Source organism: Chaetodon trifascialis, chromosome 11 (assembly GCF_039877785.1).
Source record: "Chaetodon trifascialis isolate fChaTrf1 chromosome 11, fChaTrf1.hap1, whole genome shotgun sequence".
NCBI classification, from domain to species: domain Eukaryota; kingdom Metazoa; phylum Chordata; class Actinopteri; order Chaetodontiformes; family Chaetodontidae; genus Chaetodon; species Chaetodon trifascialis.
Window position 1 is genome coordinate 24,575,187 of NC_092066.1, and position 18,951 is coordinate 24,594,137.

Here is an 18,951-nt window from a genome sequence, read left to right on the forward strand (position 1 = left end):
TGATTTTGTGACTTAACCATAGATAAGTCATACCTGCTGTTATGAATAAAAATGACTTAATAATTAAGGATAAACAGGCCAAAATATTACTGCTTGTGAAGTTTGGTATGTTATTGACATTTTATTGCGTAAGGTTTTGAGATACCCCCTTTGAATTCTGGGTACAATGGAGGAGACTGGAATTCTGTTTGTGCTGCTCATATCACTGAAAAGCGACACTTGCAAAACTTGACATTGTGGACACATTGAGCAGGAATTATTTCTCCAATAGAAAATAATTACAGCCACGCTGTTCAAGTTTAGGTGTGTGGATTATCCACAGTAACTGAGACGTTGTTTCTGGAAACTCAAGTTGCCACTATCCACGTGGCTGAAATGTCATGGAAAAACAGAAAGATGTGTCTTTTGTAACTTGTGGTGAGCTGACCCTTTACTGTTTCCCACTCAGCCAGCCCTGGATTCTGCAGTGAGTACACTCACTGAACTCCCTCCACGGTAAGTGACTGTGACTGATACACTGGGAGCAGACATTCTGTCTGGTCCCATACATTTCTACTCTACATCAATACATCATCTCTCGTGTCGGCCTTGCTGGACTTACGGAACTCAGTGGCCATGATTGAAATATTATGCCAGGCAGTCTCCTCTCGGTCCAGGCTTTTGAGCAGGAACACAGATCCATTTCCTGGATGGACATTGAACAGGCGGTCCATGTCGGTGCGACGGTCGATAGAGTACCTGTAACAAGCAAGAAGGTGAGAAAGGGCTAAATTAGGTTGTGGGTGGGATGAACTACAGTAAGCCATGTATCTGTGCAGCCCCACCAAGGAGTCACCACAATAGGGAGAGTAATTGATTTCTCTGTGATGGAGGAGAGTTCATGGTGATAGAGCCAAGTCAAAAGTGATTCTTACTATGGGCCTGAGCTGCAGTATGCAGCTGCTCTGTTGCTTCCTACAGGACTCTGTGGTGGAAAATGTGACACTAGCCACATAAAACAAAAGCTTTTGCAATAAATCATCCAAAACTAAGCAATGTTAATTACAGAAATGTGATCACAGGAGGCCTGTGAGGGTGAGCACATTTTAGTGTTTGCAAAAGTAACAAAATATGTCAAACAAAGTAAGTTCTTCATTAACACACGTCTTTCCTAAAACCAGAACCTGGCACTGAAAACAAGCTCAATTTAGAAAATCCAAATTTAAAACGGCTTATTCAACATCTCCTCATCTCTCGTGTGTGTGAAGCACACAGCCAAGAAGCGTGGACAAGAGCAAAAATACGCCTACCAAGCCCTCACAAATAGGCACATGCTGAGTTCTGAATCCCATAAACAGTAATGTAGAAACAATTACATGCTGCAATATTTCCTTCTCCATTGTTTTCTACTTTTGGCTCACCGTCTCCCCCAGCATTCAGCTTAATGCTAGTTAGGCTAACAATGCCCTGGTTCCAGCTTTGTATGTGTGATTGATATTGATCTCTTCATCTCAGTCTGTCAAAGACGGCAAATAAGTGTGTTTCAGAAATGTTGAATGATTCCTTTAAGGCGTGTTCCAAGTGGGAGCAGAGTGAATTTTACATGAATGGCTCTAGGTTGCACAAACTGAAGTGAAGTCGTGTGTATCAGCTTCAGTGAAAAATCTGCACTTCTCCTGAGGAGGAAAAGGAAGGAGAGGAAAAGGGAGGAAAGAAGGGAAAGAAGTGGGGCAAAAAAAGCTGAGCCCAGCTCAACACAATGTGGCGTCAGCTGGGAGTGTTCTAAACTGCTGTGCCGCTTATGTTCTAAACCTGCACGCTCAGGGCTTTATTCCTCTGACTGGACTTCCTGGTCTAACTGGTACACAAAAAACACCAACCCGCTCCCTCATATGTTTTTAATGCAGGGCTGCTTTTGGTCTAAATGCCCAGTTAGGACTGTGACGACCGTGGTCGGCGTGCACGTAGCTGGCTGCAGCCAACATCAGCTGATACACTGGCTGCTGGCAGTGCACAAAAACCGACTGCAAAAACACTGTGAGATTCAAATAATGTGAGGCCAATATTGGATCCTCCTTCAGCCTGAATGCTCCTAAACTCCTAAACTGCGCGCTTCTTAAAGCTCTGAAGTGAATCCTGAAACCGCAAAATGATTTACAAACTTGAGAAATGAGATGTGAGGCTGGATGAAGAAACAGACCGTGTACAACAGCCAACCTTGATATTCTGGAAACACATAATTGTGCTGCGCTGGTAGCTGCTGCGTTCTGTCCTCTCCTCCTATTCAAGCTGACTGTAGCCTGTTCAAAACATCACAGATACTTGGAAATCTCTTCCCACTGTCTGTGGACTGCTCACAGAGCATTCTCTATTTTTGAACTAGTTGCTGAATGCAGCTATTCACAGCTTCACAGCACTCCATAGATAATAGAAGTGAGATGCCTTTACTTCTGTCTTTTTCCTCTCCCTGTCAAGACAGAGGCAGAGGCAACTGCTCTGTGACCGGGAACTGCATGTTGTACTGTACATGAACATCTTCAGCGTCTGAATCAAGGCTGGTTTCACTATCCACTCCAAAACACAACATCAAACTGCTATCAGCTGTTAATTATGTACCATTCAAACTTAATTACTGTTTTCCATAAAGACATATATGAATCTAAAAGAAAACACTGCCTGCGCACATCCAGGCTTGATCATAATTAGAAAGCATTCAACAGTAAAATAATAGTTCGCTGGCACAATGTGAATAGATGACAGTCACAAAACCAAAGGCACAAACAGGAATAATTGGAATTGTGTGTGTGTGTGTGTGTGTGTGTGCGTGCGTGCGCACCCTCTCATGACACATCATTTAAAGAGCACTCCATGGTTCCATGCTTGTTTTAATTGGAATACGCTCGGCATCAGTTTGCCTGCTTTAAACGTGGAGAAATGAGGGCTGAGCGCCAGCGTCCAGCTGTGCTCTGTCCTGCCTGCCACAGTCCATCTCCTGTCGCTTTAACACACTGCTGTCATCCATCCGTGCAGCCATACGTTCAGATGATTCCCTTTAACTTATCCCATAGTTCTGGTTTTACAGTGCACCATTTTCTAGAATTCATGTCAAATCCTTTACTGTATCCCACTCCTTTTTTTGGCAGGGAGTCAAATTGCCCTCCCAGTTCAGGGAAGTTTCAGCTAATCTGAACAGTCTCGTACCCCCTGATCAATACCTGCTGCAACAGAGCTAATTTCACAGGGCTTTAGGCATTTTATTTTGTAAACATCAGAAAAATCCCAGGATGTATTGATATTGTTTGAGACATGTACAGCTACTGAGTTCACACTAGCCTAATGCCAAACATCAATAATGAACAATGAATAATGTTTCACTGCAGCTTGTGGCTGCGCTCACAGTGTAGTCCACAGACAGCTTGGTTATAATCTCAGCAGTGATCACTACACTGCCTATCTTTTAACCTACTTCATATTTCTCCTCTGTTTCCCCTTTTCAGACTCTTATCAGAACTCACAAATCTTCAGAGATTCAAGGTCCATTTGAAGTCAAACTTCACCCAACTTCAATGTAGTTTTGCTGAGATTTCTAAACTAGCAAAAGAGGAAGGGAGCAAACTTTCAAATATAACAGCTCTGCGCTGCAGACTCATATGAGCAATGATTGCTTTAAAGCTGTTTGTAAATGTTTTGTTATTTGTTTTTTGAACTAACTGAATTCACGTCACTCTTTTGTTGTGATGCAAACTGCACATGGAGGGCAGGAAGTGATTTTCTGCCCAGGAAGCATTAAAACACACACTCGAAATGTCTACGTTTTATGATGTTTATGGTTGCTCAGATCGATCAAACCGAGAAACCACAAGGAGCTTTTATCGAATACCAAATGATGTTGATAAGGGTGAAAAATGCAAGAAATAGACTGAAAAAGGCCTGAAAAAATGGCTAAATAGATGGTTAACTGTCTGCGGTCAGGAGGGGCTGAGTCAGATAATGGTGGAGTGATGTAACATTAGCTATTGTTTAAATCTATGATGATGGATTTAAAGTAGCAGCTACAAGCAACAGACTAACACTTATTAAGTCAGCATTAACAGTCTGACAGAGGACAGCTGAACATAAATAACGTACCATGTCCTGTTTCATGACGATCCACGTCTTTAGTGCAAACTGCATTTTGTTAGCAGTGGTATGGAAGAGTGAGGCCTATTTAGCATCTAAACTGCCCCATGCTGACATTCACTGGCGTGCTTTTAGGCTGTTTAATGTGGCTTAGCTATAGAGCCTGCAAAGTGATGTTAGCAGGGCACTTTTGCATGTTTCCATGTTTGTTTGGGAGCTCGTTTAACAAGACAAGGTGCAGGACAAGATGTGTCCTCATTTGTAGATATGAAGGAGACGTTAATTAGAAGCTCCTGCAGGTTGTTTCTGTTCAGATCTGTGGCTATTGTATGGGGTTTCAGGCTGTTAGTCAGTGTGACCATCTGCCTGTGATAGAGCATGATGTTACTGCTTTGTTTGGCTAAAGGCTAAAAAAATTCTCCATCTGGAAAACAATGCATTTGTTTCTGCTGGATTTTAAAGCTGCAAATACACAGGTTACTGAAAAATGCAAGACTCATCAGGGACACAGGACTGCCACAACACCACTAACTGACACCCCTGGATTCACCTCATTTGTCCGGATTTATCAAAATCCTGATGTCAGTCGGTCACTGGCGGGGAATTTCTAAACTTAGGGCTCAAATTAGGTGAAGAACAGAGCTGATATCACAGCTGTGACTTATTGAGCCCTGATTTTCTTTTCAAAAATGGAAAATAAATGTAAACATGTCCCATGTGGTTACTCTGCTGTCGCATACTTCATCTCATTTCTCTATCCTTGAAAATAGAAAGCAATTTGGAGGTAAAAGAATAAATATTTTTCATTTAAATATTTCATTTGATATGATTTAAATATTTAAAGAACAGGCTGTGTCGATCCACCAGGAAAACCTCAGCAGAAAGGAGAGCTGTATATTCCACAGTGTGATAAACCTTTGCTCATTTGGACATGGGGAAATCAGCAAATATCTCATAACGTGATAAAAACAACGTAAAGCTGAGATCAAGGGAATGTAGAAGATTAATTCAGCTAAGTCTAGTGAGACTGGAGCTCCTTTTGAAATCCAAAAGTGCCTCCTGAAAATCTCAAGTCTAAAAGTAGTGTACTGATGTCACCTTTAGCATTCCAGGGGTTTCTGTCATTGGTTAGTTTCTTGCCGAATTTGTTTCTAACCTATATTTAAGATGAAAAAATGACATTCGACTGCGACTTGTCCTTACTTGACCATGCTGCGAGCTCCATCAGGGTCCATGGCACTGACTGAGCCCACGGCCACACCCACTGCAGCGTCCTCCTTCACCTCCATCAGATAGCTGGCTTTGTCAAACAGCGGCGGCTCATCCACGTCCTCCACGGCAATCCGAACCGTGGCCATGTCTTTGGAGCCTGCGGACATGAAGCGAGGGTCCACCTGGGTGTTCTGGACCTGGATCTCCACTGTGTAAGACGGCTTCTTCTCATAATCCAAAGGCTGCAGAGACAGAGCGAGTAAAGTTAAAGGGTTATACAGTATTATTAATTATAGATTAAAAAAAATCTTTGTATTATTGTGAGAAACATGTTAAATAAGATTTTAGACTAGCCTGAAATTCACACTGAATTTCTATTCCACAGTTTTACAGACAGGCAGGCAGGGCTTGTGATCCATGCACAACACAAGTAGTTTTAATACCGTGCACCAGGCTTGATACAATGCAGAACAGCACATTTACATACAATCCAGCAAGGGAACATTTGATTGAACATATGGTTTAATTTAGCTGAGAAGCTGAGCAGGATTTATGGAACGTCAGACCACGTCTCTTTTCTGTATCAGGGCCTGTGACTGTATGATGAAGGATGAAAAGAGCAGCACATGCTGTTACAGAGGAAATCTGGCATTAATAAAAAATGTCATATAAAGCATATGGCAGATTCCATCTGATGACAAATGATGATAGTTTTTTCACAAGTGCAGAAAATGTTGATTGAATCTGTTTCTTGACAATGGCGCATGGCTGTCGTTTCTAACAAGAACAAAGCTCGAGCAGCTCTACATGCGCTGCCTTTGCTTCCTTCAAGGAATCACAGATATTGTCCTCATCTCGTATCCAGCTGACAAAATATCATTACTTCTTTGTTGGAGCTTGCAGACTTTTCTTAGGTTGTGTCAGCAAGAGGAACAAAAGAATTTCTAAAAAAACAATTGTGATTGTGCATCAGTAAACACACAGTCTATGAGGACACTGTGATTCATTTCTAAAATCCAGCAGCATAAAAAGCTCCAGTCCTGTGTATTAGAGCCTGCTGCAAAGGCTAGGACTGGGGGTTGTGAAGGTAAAGATGAATAAGTTTAATTTGGTTTCTTTCATCTGTCAAGCATGCCCAGGCTTTGCATATTTAACAGTACGTGTAAAACAGACTACGTGGGCAGGGTCCTTATGAGTGGAAAGTGTGGGATCTGCTGAATCACTGCTTTAGAATTAATTTGATTTAACCACTGCCGTGAGAAAAATATCAAGATAATTAAAAGGCAGCTTCATTTGAACGTGGCCACCAGGACAGCAACGGATTCCATATTATTTACGATAAATGCAGTTTGAACTCTGCACTTCATTCTGTGTTACTCAGTGTGCAACTACTGGAATTTACTCTGCGCTTTTTAATTTACCTGCTTATATAATGAATCTTTTAACCTTTTTCGTGTGTGTGTTTTCTCCTGATTATTCTTGTTTGTAGATCTGACTTTCATATTAGTGCGACACAAACAGTTTCTAAATGAGATTAGTACTCAGAGGCCGCAGCTTAGTGCTTCTCCTCCCACCTTACTGACGGTGATGACCCCCTCCTGCGTGTCTTTGTCAGTGGAGATGTCGAACATGTCCATGCCGTCTCCACTGACGATGGTGAAGTACATCTCAGCGTTCTTCCCGATGTCTCTGTCAGTGGCTTTAATTCTCCCAACTGGAGTGCCAGACTTTGACGACTCAGGAACTCTGAACTGGTAAATACCTGAAGACACAGAAAATAAGACTGACAGTTAGCTGCATGAAGTAATGTGTGTCCTACTTCAGCACCCCCAGTGGTCATATCAAAGAGACATAGTACATGGCTGAAATTCTCACCAACCAATCCCCCCAATTCGATGGGAAACCATCTGGGCCAGGCCACCTCCCAGGTTGTATTACTTTTATGTCCTGTGTTAAAGCTTCAAAGATGAGGCCTCATCCAGAGACACAGACAGCCCTCTCCTTGATCTGATTGGAGCAGCTGGCCAGCGCAGTCGCCAACGCAGACGGCTCTGACAAAACAAAAGCCGGCTCAGCGTTTTCTGCAACCGGACATCATCTGGCAAGGTGTCCAACGGAATGCGTCCGAGCACACAGTCCACAGGTTTAAAGAACTCCTTATTTGTGCTGCTCCAAGACGAACTTTACAAACTGGCCTGTCTCACATTAAGTGTACAATAAGAAGGCTCTGTATTCTGATGACTAAATCCATTGTTAGAAGTGTTCAGGGTAAATGTGTGCAGACATGGAACCAACAGAGAAAACTTTTATTTAGTGAGACATGCACTGACCACAGTCCCATATCTTTGTAAGACTGGCTTTACCGTCTTCCTCTTTAGCCCTTTTATTTTATAATTGTACCATATTACAATGTCTAATGTCTCACTGCTGCCTTTTAACCTGGGAGGGGGTTTAATTAATGTAATCCCTCTCCGGGTGTCTCACACCTTTCCCTTTAGGGTTGATTGTTTTTTCGTTTTTGTTGTTTTTTTGGGGGGACTCCTTCTGTTGGTGACTCAGGCAGTTTGTTTGTGTTTCTTGTCTAATGCGAGGCCCTTTGAGACTCTTACTGGGATTAAGAGGTGCACAAACAAACCTGCCTCAGCATAACCCAGAACATCGCCACCTGAGTGAGTAAGCACAGACTGACTGTTATTGATCAAGAACATTAATCCAACTGTTCACAGGGTGTGAGTCAGCCACAGAGCAGGGACAGTGTGACTCTGCTGATGTGAACACCAGTCACAGAAAATGGATGCACCACACAAAGTCAACCAGCAACAGCGAGAAAGTTTGTCTTCCTCTGAACAAAATCATACGACAGCATAAATGCTGAACGAAGAAACATCTTTCTGTTGTCTTAGAACTTCATAAAGAAGGTTAGACAGGTAGACAGCAAGAACAAAAGCGTTCTCAGTCCAAAAAAAGTAGTGCAACTGCTGATGGAAGCCAGGCGCTGGAACAATGTCTCCACCAGACTGCTGACTATCATTAAAAAAGGTTTTTCAATGTATTTTCTGTGAGTGTGATGTATCCTTTTGTTCTCTGGAATAAGTGCTAACGCTGTGTTTTGCATCAGTTTGTCGCACAGACGAGACGACCGTTTCAAAGAGTTTTCCTCCCCACTGTGAAACCAACGCAGCCTTGGCCTGTATGAAAAAAGCAGCTCGTTTGAGTCACTGAATGGAGTCCAAACACGACTAAATGAATGCAAATTAGATGTCCCTCTGCTAACCTGAGGCAGTTTCACATCAGGACACTTACCTTTACCCAGAATGTGTGCATGTTTGTGTGCGTGTCTGTGTACATACGCTCCGTCTCAGAGATCTATTGGTGTGTATAAACCACTTGAGTGAGTAATTATATGCTGCTGCGACACAGCAGGCGTCATAGACCCTGGCAGCTAGACAGCATTCAACCTGCTACTGTTTTGGTATATTTATGTGTGTTTGTGTGTGTGTGTAACCTCAGAGGGAGAAATACACAGTACACATAGATCGTGGAGAGGGAGAATCACACTCGAGCAGCTGCAGCTTCCATCACTCAGCATCTCATCTTTAATAAAGAATCATTTCACTGCCCTCAGAACACAGTACGCATGTTTACATATGCATTTCTGTATTAGAGTAGCTGTCGAGCTCTTCGTCATCAGTGAGATGAGAAGAAGTGGAATGGTGAACTAACAAACCAAGCCAACCAATGTCACCACAAAGGCTATTTTTCTTGACTATTCTGGTGCTTTTGGTAGTCAATTCATGTACATATCTCTTAGCAAAACACTAACACAAACAAGCAGTGAAACCCTGAAGAGCCCAGAGGTAAAGAGAGAAGAAGAAGAAGCTGATTTCATCTCCACTCAGTTTTCTTTCTGGCTGGTTGGAGATTGTGTTGCCTCTTGGCTCTAACGCTGACAGCACTGATTGGAATCCTGGTGTGAAGTGAAATGAATTGACACATGTGGACCAAGGTGTGTGTGAGACTGTGTGTGTGTGTGTGTGTGTGTGTGTGTGTGTGTGTGTGTGTGTGTGCTTCTATGAGAACCAGTTTCTGACCTTCAGAGTGAGGAGAGGATTTGGGTGAGGGGATAGCAAACATACATGTATAACCCAATGAATTGTCCTCATATTGGTGGAGTTACATGCGTGCGTGCGTGCGTGTGTGTGTGTTTGTGTGCGTCGACTTAAATGGAATGATAATGCCACATGCAATCTGTCGAGCAGATCTGAGGGTGATCTTGTTTTGCACCCTGCACTGGAGAGGGAAACAGTGGGTGAATGGGTGTTAATGCTGGGTGGAGAGGAGGAGGGAGAAACTGCCACTCTGATACAGTGACTGTGATTGAACGAGGCAGAGATGGAGAGGGAGAGGGATAAACAATTAGAAGATAAAGAGATGGATACAGAAAGCCACAGAGCTGGAGAACGAAGGGGAGAAGTTCTGCCTTCATGTCAATTCATGAGGATTAGACGAGAGAATGACTGATGAGCTCGGGGCCAACAGAGCAGCAATTTACTTTCTTCTTTTACACTGCTACGGGCACTGAAACACTGCTGATGGACACACACACACACACACACACACACACACACACACACACACACACACACACACACACACACACACACACACACGCTTCCATGTGCCAATACAGCCTCTTGATGAACAGCTGCCACATTTGCAGCAGCTGTTGCTACGTTCAAACTTCAGCTGTAACACTGCATCTACTAAAATGAGATTAGCACTGAATTACACTGAGCTGCACCACACAAACTAGTTCTGGCAGATGTAACTGCTTTGCTGCTGAGTCACGGCAACAGCAAACGAAATGTTGTCGTCTCGACGACTCGGAACAATGACAATGCGACTGAACAATTTTCTTTATGTCTGAGTGCTTTAATTACTTCTCACCCATGTTGGATTAAAAAGATGAGGCTCAAAGTTAACTCTTGATCTCAGTCAAGAAATCACATCCCATTATCTTCTTCACAATTAACTTTGAAACTCAGCTTATAAACCATCGTTGATGAAAAGCGTTCAGACAAAAATGGAAATTTGAACATCTGCAATTCCATGACGCCAGGAAAACTCCATCTGCTGATGAAGACTGTTTGATATGACTGAAGCTAAATGGACCGTGTGGCAAGGCCATTTCCTCAGCTGCCTTCTCCACGGTCAACAACTAGCACCTGGAGAGTTGGTTAATCCTGATTACAATTAGAATATTTTACTCACCTCCTTTTAGTCATATCTAACTACACTTGTATACAGTTTGGGTCTTATTTGCACATTATGAGAGATCGGACCGCAGAACAATGAAGGTGAATGGAACGTTCTTTGTGGGCAATCCTCCCCTGCTGTGGCTCTCAGGGCAAACCCTCTGTTCTCTCATCCTCTTTGCACTGTGCATGTCTTCTGCTGCTAAGTACCCATCAAACGTAGAGCAGAAAACAAACTGCGTAAAACATAGTATGTGTTGAGAGATGAAGACCAACCAGTACTCGTTCTTTAATTACAAGCTGCTCCATGTTTGCTGTGTGTCAGTTATGTAAGGTGTGATACCTGACAAGCTGGATGTTCCATTACTGGTGCATTCATGTAGGACTGCAGACAGACACCTGAGTCACAGGTGTCACAGACTTATACTGTCCTGTTACTGGAAGGTAACCACTGCCACCAGTCAGTTTTCAAGTTACGATCTGCAGTCATTCCATTAATACATCAAAACACATCATGTAACTGACAAGACTGAAATAGTTCAGGGAGTCAAACTGAAGAGACCCTCAGCATGAGTTAAAAATGCAGAGGCAACCTTAAGGTCCTTGCCACTTCAGGTTACATTGTGCATGAGTAGAAAGAAATTTTCATTTCATCAAATTACCACAAACTAATTACCACACAGTAAACCTTTGGAAGCCCAAAGGGTGGGGGCCCTGGGGCAGTCGCCTGCTTCTCCCGATGCTGTCTTCGCTCACAGTGACATTTAAAAAATTCAGCAGCACCTTCTTTTCCCAGAGACAGTGCTCTTGTTACTCTGCATAATCCAAAGAGCATGCTGTCAGCTAAAAGTAGTTCACTGAAAAGTGTTACTGCAAGGTCTGGATTATTCAGAGCAACCAAAGCAACCAAAAGCAAAGGGATCTGCTTGGATATATATATCTCCTGTGCTGTGTTTTGATGAAATGGCCCTTGAAAGATTGTTTAGACAAAATGCTGTCAGCTGGTCCAACACACCAGGCTACGTCTCCCTGACATTCCTGTTTCTGTCAACATTGCATTCACAACTGACCCTCCTTCTGTGCAGCAGTACATGTACATGTACACAGGCTCACATTACATTTTTGCTATATAGTGTTTTTAACAATTAACCCCACGTTTAGTGAGATTAAGTTCCAATCATGAACATTAGATGGCAAAATTGGACAAGCTAATCTGCTCTCACTATGAGCACCACTTTTGATGAATGAACAGTTGTGGATCCATAAATGTTTTTATTTGTGCTGGCCACAGTGGATCTGTTGCCATGGGAATCAGAATTAGTAGCCCCTAACTCTTCCTTGTCTTTATGGGAAACTTCACACTCACAGGAGAGGGGAAGACAAAAGTCATTTTAAGACCGGTTAAGACACTGCTGGAGGATGAAAACTCACTGAAGAATGGTTCCAGTTCATGCTCTGAAGTGACAGATTTTCAAGCAGCATAGTGCAGAAACAATTAGTCCATCAATTGTTTCATTTGTCACTCGAAAATGAATCAACAGCTGTTTTCAAATGCCCAGTACTGTCTGGCTGAGGCTTCTCAAACTTGAGTATGTGCTACTTCTCTCTCTGTTATATCACTGGATAGCTTTTATTTCAGACTGTCCCTCAGACAAAACATAATAATAATCAATAACTCAAATAAACACAATTTGCAGCCCTAAGCCAGTTCTGGTCCAAACTGCAATTTGAAGCCAAATTTGAAGAACATACTATGAGACAGTGGTGCTGTTGAGTCCACAGCCTGTCTCCCCCGAACGAACACACTACAGCCGGGGACTTGAAAGAGTGTGTGCTGCTCGGTACAAAGCCCACATGTTTACAGTGAGACTGTTCCTGTGATTAAGGATTAATTAAGTTTAATTAATTAAGAAGGCTTTCTGGATGAATTAATGTTACTTGGACTAATTCCCATGGACACACACAACTGGTGCAATCCTTTTCCCAGAGAAGGAGCGTTTGGTTTCTCTGGCAGAGAGGACTGGACTTTGAATGGATCAACATGCTGCGAGTGAACAGTGCTCCCTCCTGCTGCGATGGAGTTATAGAGTTTGTTAGAAACTTCATTTAATCTGCTGCAGTGGCTGTAGTGCAGCAGTGTCTGGCCTCTTACGTGTCAGCTAAGCACAGAGATTTACTGATCCATAACAGTGAGGTGAGCAGACAGAAGCCAGCAGCCAGCATTAACTCTGAGTTCATACCTAGCATTTATGGAAGAGGTTTATTTTTGAGTGTCTACCTCCATCGTTTGATTCAGTTTAACAAAGATTAACAAACAGGGATGACTGTCTGCTGCTCTTTGACCTCCTCACTGCTGCAAAACTTCAGGATCTTCTTCCACCGACCACTGCTTCATTTGAACTTTCTTTCTTTCGCATCTTTGGAACTCTTCCCGGCCTTTAAACCCTTGACCACTAATGCCAGCCGGGTTTGTCCTGGATGCTCCGCTGTCTCTCGGATCCTCTGTCCTGTGTCTCTCTTCTCCCCCCTGCCACTTTGCAGTTTGCAGGCTCTTCCTGGCAGGACGGTGGTCCACATGATGCATGGAGTCTTGAGTCTTGTGCGTCGGCCTGCGATGGCCTTTGGCTCTCTTTTCCAAACTGTGTACTTGATGGAAATGGATGAGGAAAGAAAGCCATAGAGGATCTCTAACCTGACCCTGAAGGTGCTTTCATACAGGCAGTGCTTGTATCTTAAATCAGCGGCAGAGGCTCCAGGCTGCCTCTGATGATCTGTGCCACACACTGCAGGCTGCTGCTCTCTCCCTGCTAGAATCATGTTGCTAAATACGTACAGCAGGTTGTAGCTTCAGAGGAAATGTTTAGCAGCAAAATGACGAGTTTAATAAAGCTACTTTTGCTAACATTAAAACATACTGGCTTGGATAGTAAACTTTGAAAATACTACTCCATTACTGATTCTCTTCACTAATCTGTTTCTTCACTGCTGTTAACAAAATGTGTGATTCATGGAACTCAAATACCAAACAAACCAATAACATCAGCTTCTGTGCTGTTGACCGCAGTGTGGTTGCCATGGTCACACAGCAAGCCACAATAGTAGTTAAAAAACTTAAACCATCATCACCTTCGCTGGCAGTGCTCATTCAGGAGAGCTGTAGCTGCCTTCTCTCTCCTTGTTGCTGCCGCCAACAATCGTGTTTACACTGAACACAATGGAGGCGGTGGCGGCCACAGCCCGCCGACCCTGACCCCTGCAGATCTGCGGCAAAGCAGTACGCTCCCCCGTCCTCAAGAACAACCGGAGAGATGATGGGCTTTTTGGGGGCGTTGAAGACAAAGTTTGCAAAGAGATGAGCAAAGGACTTTTTCTGTTTATGCTTTTCAGAAGTTTAGAACGGTCGCAAAGCAGCTGAGTCCTTTTCAGCTTGAACTTACATGACTTAAAACACTGTCTGCAGCTGTCACACTCTGAAAAGCTCTGAATCAATGAAATCAGCGAAGAGAAATTACTCATTATCTTAGCAATGTTTGCTTCCCTTACATAAGGAGTGACTAAGTGACACATGAACTGTATGTAATTAAAACCAGCAGTCAATAACCAAGATTTCCATTAGTGTCTGCACATTGTGCTGCTCTTAAAATGCAGGAAATTGCATTTCTCATTAAACAGTAACCCTGTTTACACTTTTAAAATGTGTTTCAGACAGCGGACAGCTGAGACACACATCGCCACTCACACCTGTGTCTATCAAAGGGCCCTGTGCACATTTATTATATCAATCAACATGATACGATAGGACTAGTCTAGTTCTCAGTAAAGGTAAGATTTGGCTGCCCAAATGGAGATTAGGCATCTGGTTCCACCTGCACTCCAACCATGTACATCAGTGCTCCTCTCCATTCTTTGAGCGTGGTCATCAAAACAACCACCACGTCCTGCATTGACCACGTGTTTCGCTGTTACGTCCTTATGTCAGGATGCATTAGTGGTTCCACTGCAAAAGGTATGTGGTCAAATGTGTTGCAGACCACCTTGGCAAGTGGTTTGAGCGATCGACTCACAATGCGTCTTGGTGGTTGCTTGTATTTAGCGCTGTCCACTTGCCAGATGCAAACCTGCTCAGCGAGACTTCAAATGTTTTCAGAGGCAGCTTGATGAGTGTTAAAGGTGCTTTTGTCACTTTGGCTATTGTGCTCATTTTTCATACAATGTAGTATGTGCTGCTACTTAAATGCAACACCTTACTGATTCCTGAGGGGACACTCAATCTGTGGACATGAACTCTGTGATGTGTTGTTAACAGCACATGTTGGCTGAAAGAATCTTTTTCCTTACATGATCACACGCCTTTGATTGTGGTGAGCAACTTGTTCATACTGAATGAGATATGGGAAAACATAACAGTTATTCTGCCCTTTTCTGTTTCTGTACTCTATAATTAATGTGCATGTGTGACTCAGTGTTTCATCATTTGCATGCAGGCTGTCCTGCTTCAGTGCTGTTGTCTTACTCTGAGTGAAGCGGGGAGGGTTGTCGTTGACATCAGTGAGGCTGATATTAACCACAGTGGTCCCGGTGAGCCCTCCTCTCTGTCCAGCCATATCTTTAGCTTCGATCACCACCTGGTAGTGCTCCCTCTGCTCACGGTCCATGTCACCAGGGCCCAAGGCTGTCCGGATGACTCCTGAACAAAAATAACACATGCCTCTGTTTAAATTCTGTTCATTTTCTCTTTTTACATGGCTTTGTCTTCAGCGTCAGCCTCTCTTACCCCAATCCCACATCATGCTAAACTCTGACGACTCTCAGAACAATCAGAGTAGTTTGCTGTTTCCACTTAGAATGTATTTTTTAAGATGAAACTAAGCCTTTCTAAAGTGCTGTATTTTGCTGTTTCTTCTGTGGGTGAGAAGAACCTGCCATCTGTTGTACAGATATTTTGCTTGTTTTAAATCAATACACTGCCTGTTACAAATGTTTTGCAGATAAAATCATTTGGTGCAAACACTAGTCTAAAGTGAGAAAGCAGAACTGTAACTGGCCTTGAGAAGATCACAGATATATCATTCATATCTTTAGCCTAGCTTTGCACACAGACTGGAAACACAGGGCAACAGCTAGCATGGTTCTTTCCAAAGCTAAAATACAAGTGCAACACCACTGATTAACACATTGTATTTTATTTGTTTAGCCCAGACATGAACAGAAATGTAAACACCACAATTTGTTCCTTATCAGAAGTCATGTGCTTGAACAATTTCTCAGCAGATAATACCAGGCTTATTATGACAGCTTTTCATTTGACTGGGTGGGTGAAAACTGTCTTATGACTTGTGATGATTTGGGCTACTTTTCGCAGCATTTCAACGGTTTCCTCAGTGAAAACTTAGTGTATATATGTATGAATTGGTCTCTCTTCTTTTTCTTTTTTTTTTTTTTTTTGCAACTGCCATTAAATATATAATTACCTTTCTACGGTACTTTTTATGCTATTCCCACACTGGATTCAGACTGTCTTCACATGCAAAGTGGACTACAAATGATGTAGGATGTAGTCCAGTGTCAGTGTATCAGCCTCGCTGTGTTAACTCTCAACAGAGGCATCAGTAAGTCAACAATGCAAACATCTTACTGCTGCTGCTTCACAATAAAAGCTTTAAAAGCATTTACAACGTTAATACACAAACATGAGTCTTCCTATCTCACTCTTGGAAAGCAGGTTTCCCGCTGTCCCCTTCACTGCCATTAGTCACTGAGCCACAAGTTTGCTACAACATTCTTTTTTCACGTCCCACTCCCTCTCAGCATCCAGAGAACATGGTCTATCATCGCTGTTTAATCCATGCAAGCAGTAATCTGACCATGGCCCTGACTCCTCTATCTGACAGAAACACACAGATGAGCAGAGAGAGGGAGATTACTGCACTGATTATCTAAATGGATGGCTAACTTTTGAATTTGAATTGAGACTACCTAAAATCAAAGAGCTGAGCTGAGCTGAGCTGAGCTGAGCTGTGTTTTTTATGACAGCACCCCCCTCCTCTCAGTCTTTGTAAGTGTTGTGAGAACAGTAATGTGCAGGGTGAAGGTGGACAAAGCGTGTATTTACTTTTCATTACTCGCCCTTCCCAGCTTCTCATGCAGAGGAAGAACAGATGTATTGGTTTGAAATGAGATATGGAGCTCCAGCAAAGAAGAGGCTATTCCCACTACCTGAGACACTGTTGACTCACTGTTTAAATCACTGTTTAAATCCTGCCGTTGGTGTTAAGGTGCAAGATTTCCAGCACAATGTGATAAATTGAATCTGATAAAATGATTATGGAGGAGTGGGGTCAAAAAGTGGCACTGGTAAGAGAAAAGTGGAACTGAAAGTCAGTGAGAAACAGTGAGTGGAGCTTCTTGTAGCTTCATGTACTATAGCTGGTGGTTGGAGCTTTAATTCACTATTTTTCTGCTTTGTTATGTTTGCAGAACAGCAATAAAGTCTAATGCTTTGGTGGCACAGTGTGAAAGGACAGTCTGACATTTTTGGGATATGTTCATATGCTGTTTCACCCGGAGTCATATGGACAGGCTGACATCGGCGTCATCTCTGCGTGTCCACCACAGAGATAACTGTGCCATGTTTATCCTTGTTTGGCACAAAGACTTGCTTTAAGGAACACTCTGACATTTCCCAAAATGTCAGTCGGCTTTAATGCATATTTCCTGCTGCTGTAATAGCTCAAATTGCAAATTCAGTTTAATGTACATTTCCACAGCACTAATTCCATCAGTGCAGTCATCATTTTGCTGCTCTCACTTTCAGAAACGCTGTTTTCATGCATTAATTATTTCAGTTTTGCTTTTCCGTTTTTCTTAAATTGCAATTGAGCTACTGTCAATCTGACGCTTACTGTAGATTTCTCACAAAAGGGATAATGCCCTCTGAGCAGCTGGAAGGCTTTTAATGTAAATTCTCAGAGCTGCTGAGCTTCACTGACGGTAATTTTGCAACAACAACAACCAAAAAGGCAAAACGATAGCAAGTGGGACTAATCATTGAATGAAAACAATATTTCTGTAAAAGAACGGAAAGTGAGCGCAGCAGAGTGCTGAGAATGACATGACTCTGACATTGCACTGATGGATTAGGTGTTGTGGAAATTAACATACTAAACCAAGGGAGCAATCTCTCTCTCTGTCTTGTTTCAGGGGAAGAATGGAGGAAAAGACTGTGCAGCCTTCACAGTACATCTTATTTGTTAATAAGGTAGAAATCATGCCCAAAAGGCTTGGCCCAGTGTGAGTATACTTTGTTTTCTAAAGAATGAAAAAGGTCTTTGATCTACTTTCTACCTGATGTTTGTGTCTGTCTGCATCATTACGGAGTATTGAGCTGTCTTGCGAATGTTCTCACTGGAAGTGAGAACCATCAACACTGGGAATGAGACCTACAGTCCCATTCTGTCAAACATACCTGTGTTTGGGTCCACAGAGAAGTACGGGTGTCCCTGGCTGATGCTGTAGACCAGTTTGGCGCTGTTCCCATACATACTGTCATCAGCATCTGTAGCTGTCACCTGGATGACAGATGTGCCTGAGAGATATACATGGACGTGAGTGTCACTGGCAAATTTAGGGTTATTCCTCTGATTTTTTGTAAATTATTTCGTAAAACAATCAAAGAATTCTCCTCTGCAGTGCCAAAGTCCAGTTAGAGCTGCCCTTACCTATATCAGACCTCTCAGGCACGCTGCCGGTGTACACTTCTTTGCTGAACTGAGGCTCATTATCGTTGATGTCGTGCAGTTTGACGGTGAACTCAGTCTCTGGCTCCAGCTTTTGACCTGTCCGTTTGTTGACCACTGTGGCTTTGAGGATATAAAAAGCCTTCTCCTCACGATCCAGGCGGCGAGTGGCGTGCAGGTCACCGTTATTCTCATCAATGACAAAGATGGTGCCAGCCCCCTCGCCAGACAGAACATACTTGACTAAGCCATTGCCGTGGTCCTGGTCCGACTGGAGCTGCAGATGGACACACACGTGAAAATGCCTATTTATCATTCTCTGAGCGACAGTTACATAACAGACTTCAGTACCTCAGACTTTCAACAGACCACATTTCAAGAGCATTGGAGCATAAACTTTTTTTCTTTGCCCTTTTAGATATTTTATTTTTTATCTTTAAAAAACTGTCAGCTCCATTTAAAGACAGCTATGATAGCCACTTTTTTCCACATAGTATATTGTCTAGGTGGGCTTACATCCTGGGCTTTAAAGTAATGGCAGTGCCTTTTATAATGGATATAAATCCACTTATCAGTGTTCTCTGTATTCACACAGCTAAGCTAATTCAAATACACCCAGTAATGACTGAAAAAAAAGATTTTCTTGCCTG

At 42.8% G+C, this 18,951-nt stretch overlaps 1 protein-coding gene across 1 annotated transcript in view; it reads right to left on the reverse strand.

Moving 5' to 3' along the window:
- LOC139338859 (cadherin-6-like) overlaps positions 1 to 18,951 on the reverse strand; it is an 81,116-nt gene that overhangs the window by 17,968 nt on the left and 44,197 nt on the right. Inside the window, exons 3-8 of the mRNA XM_070974149.1 lie at positions 18,284 to 18,578; positions 18,031 to 18,150; positions 15,079 to 15,252; positions 6,885 to 7,072; positions 5,302 to 5,552; positions 602 to 738 (exon numbers count right to left, since the gene is read on the reverse strand). Of these exons, the coding sequence (XP_070830250.1) occupies positions 602 to 738; positions 5,302 to 5,552; positions 6,885 to 7,072; positions 15,079 to 15,252; positions 18,031 to 18,150; positions 18,284 to 18,578 (1,165 nt within the window). The remainder of the gene's footprint in view (positions 1 to 601; positions 739 to 5,301; positions 5,553 to 6,884; positions 7,073 to 15,078; positions 15,253 to 18,030; positions 18,151 to 18,283; positions 18,579 to 18,951) is intronic.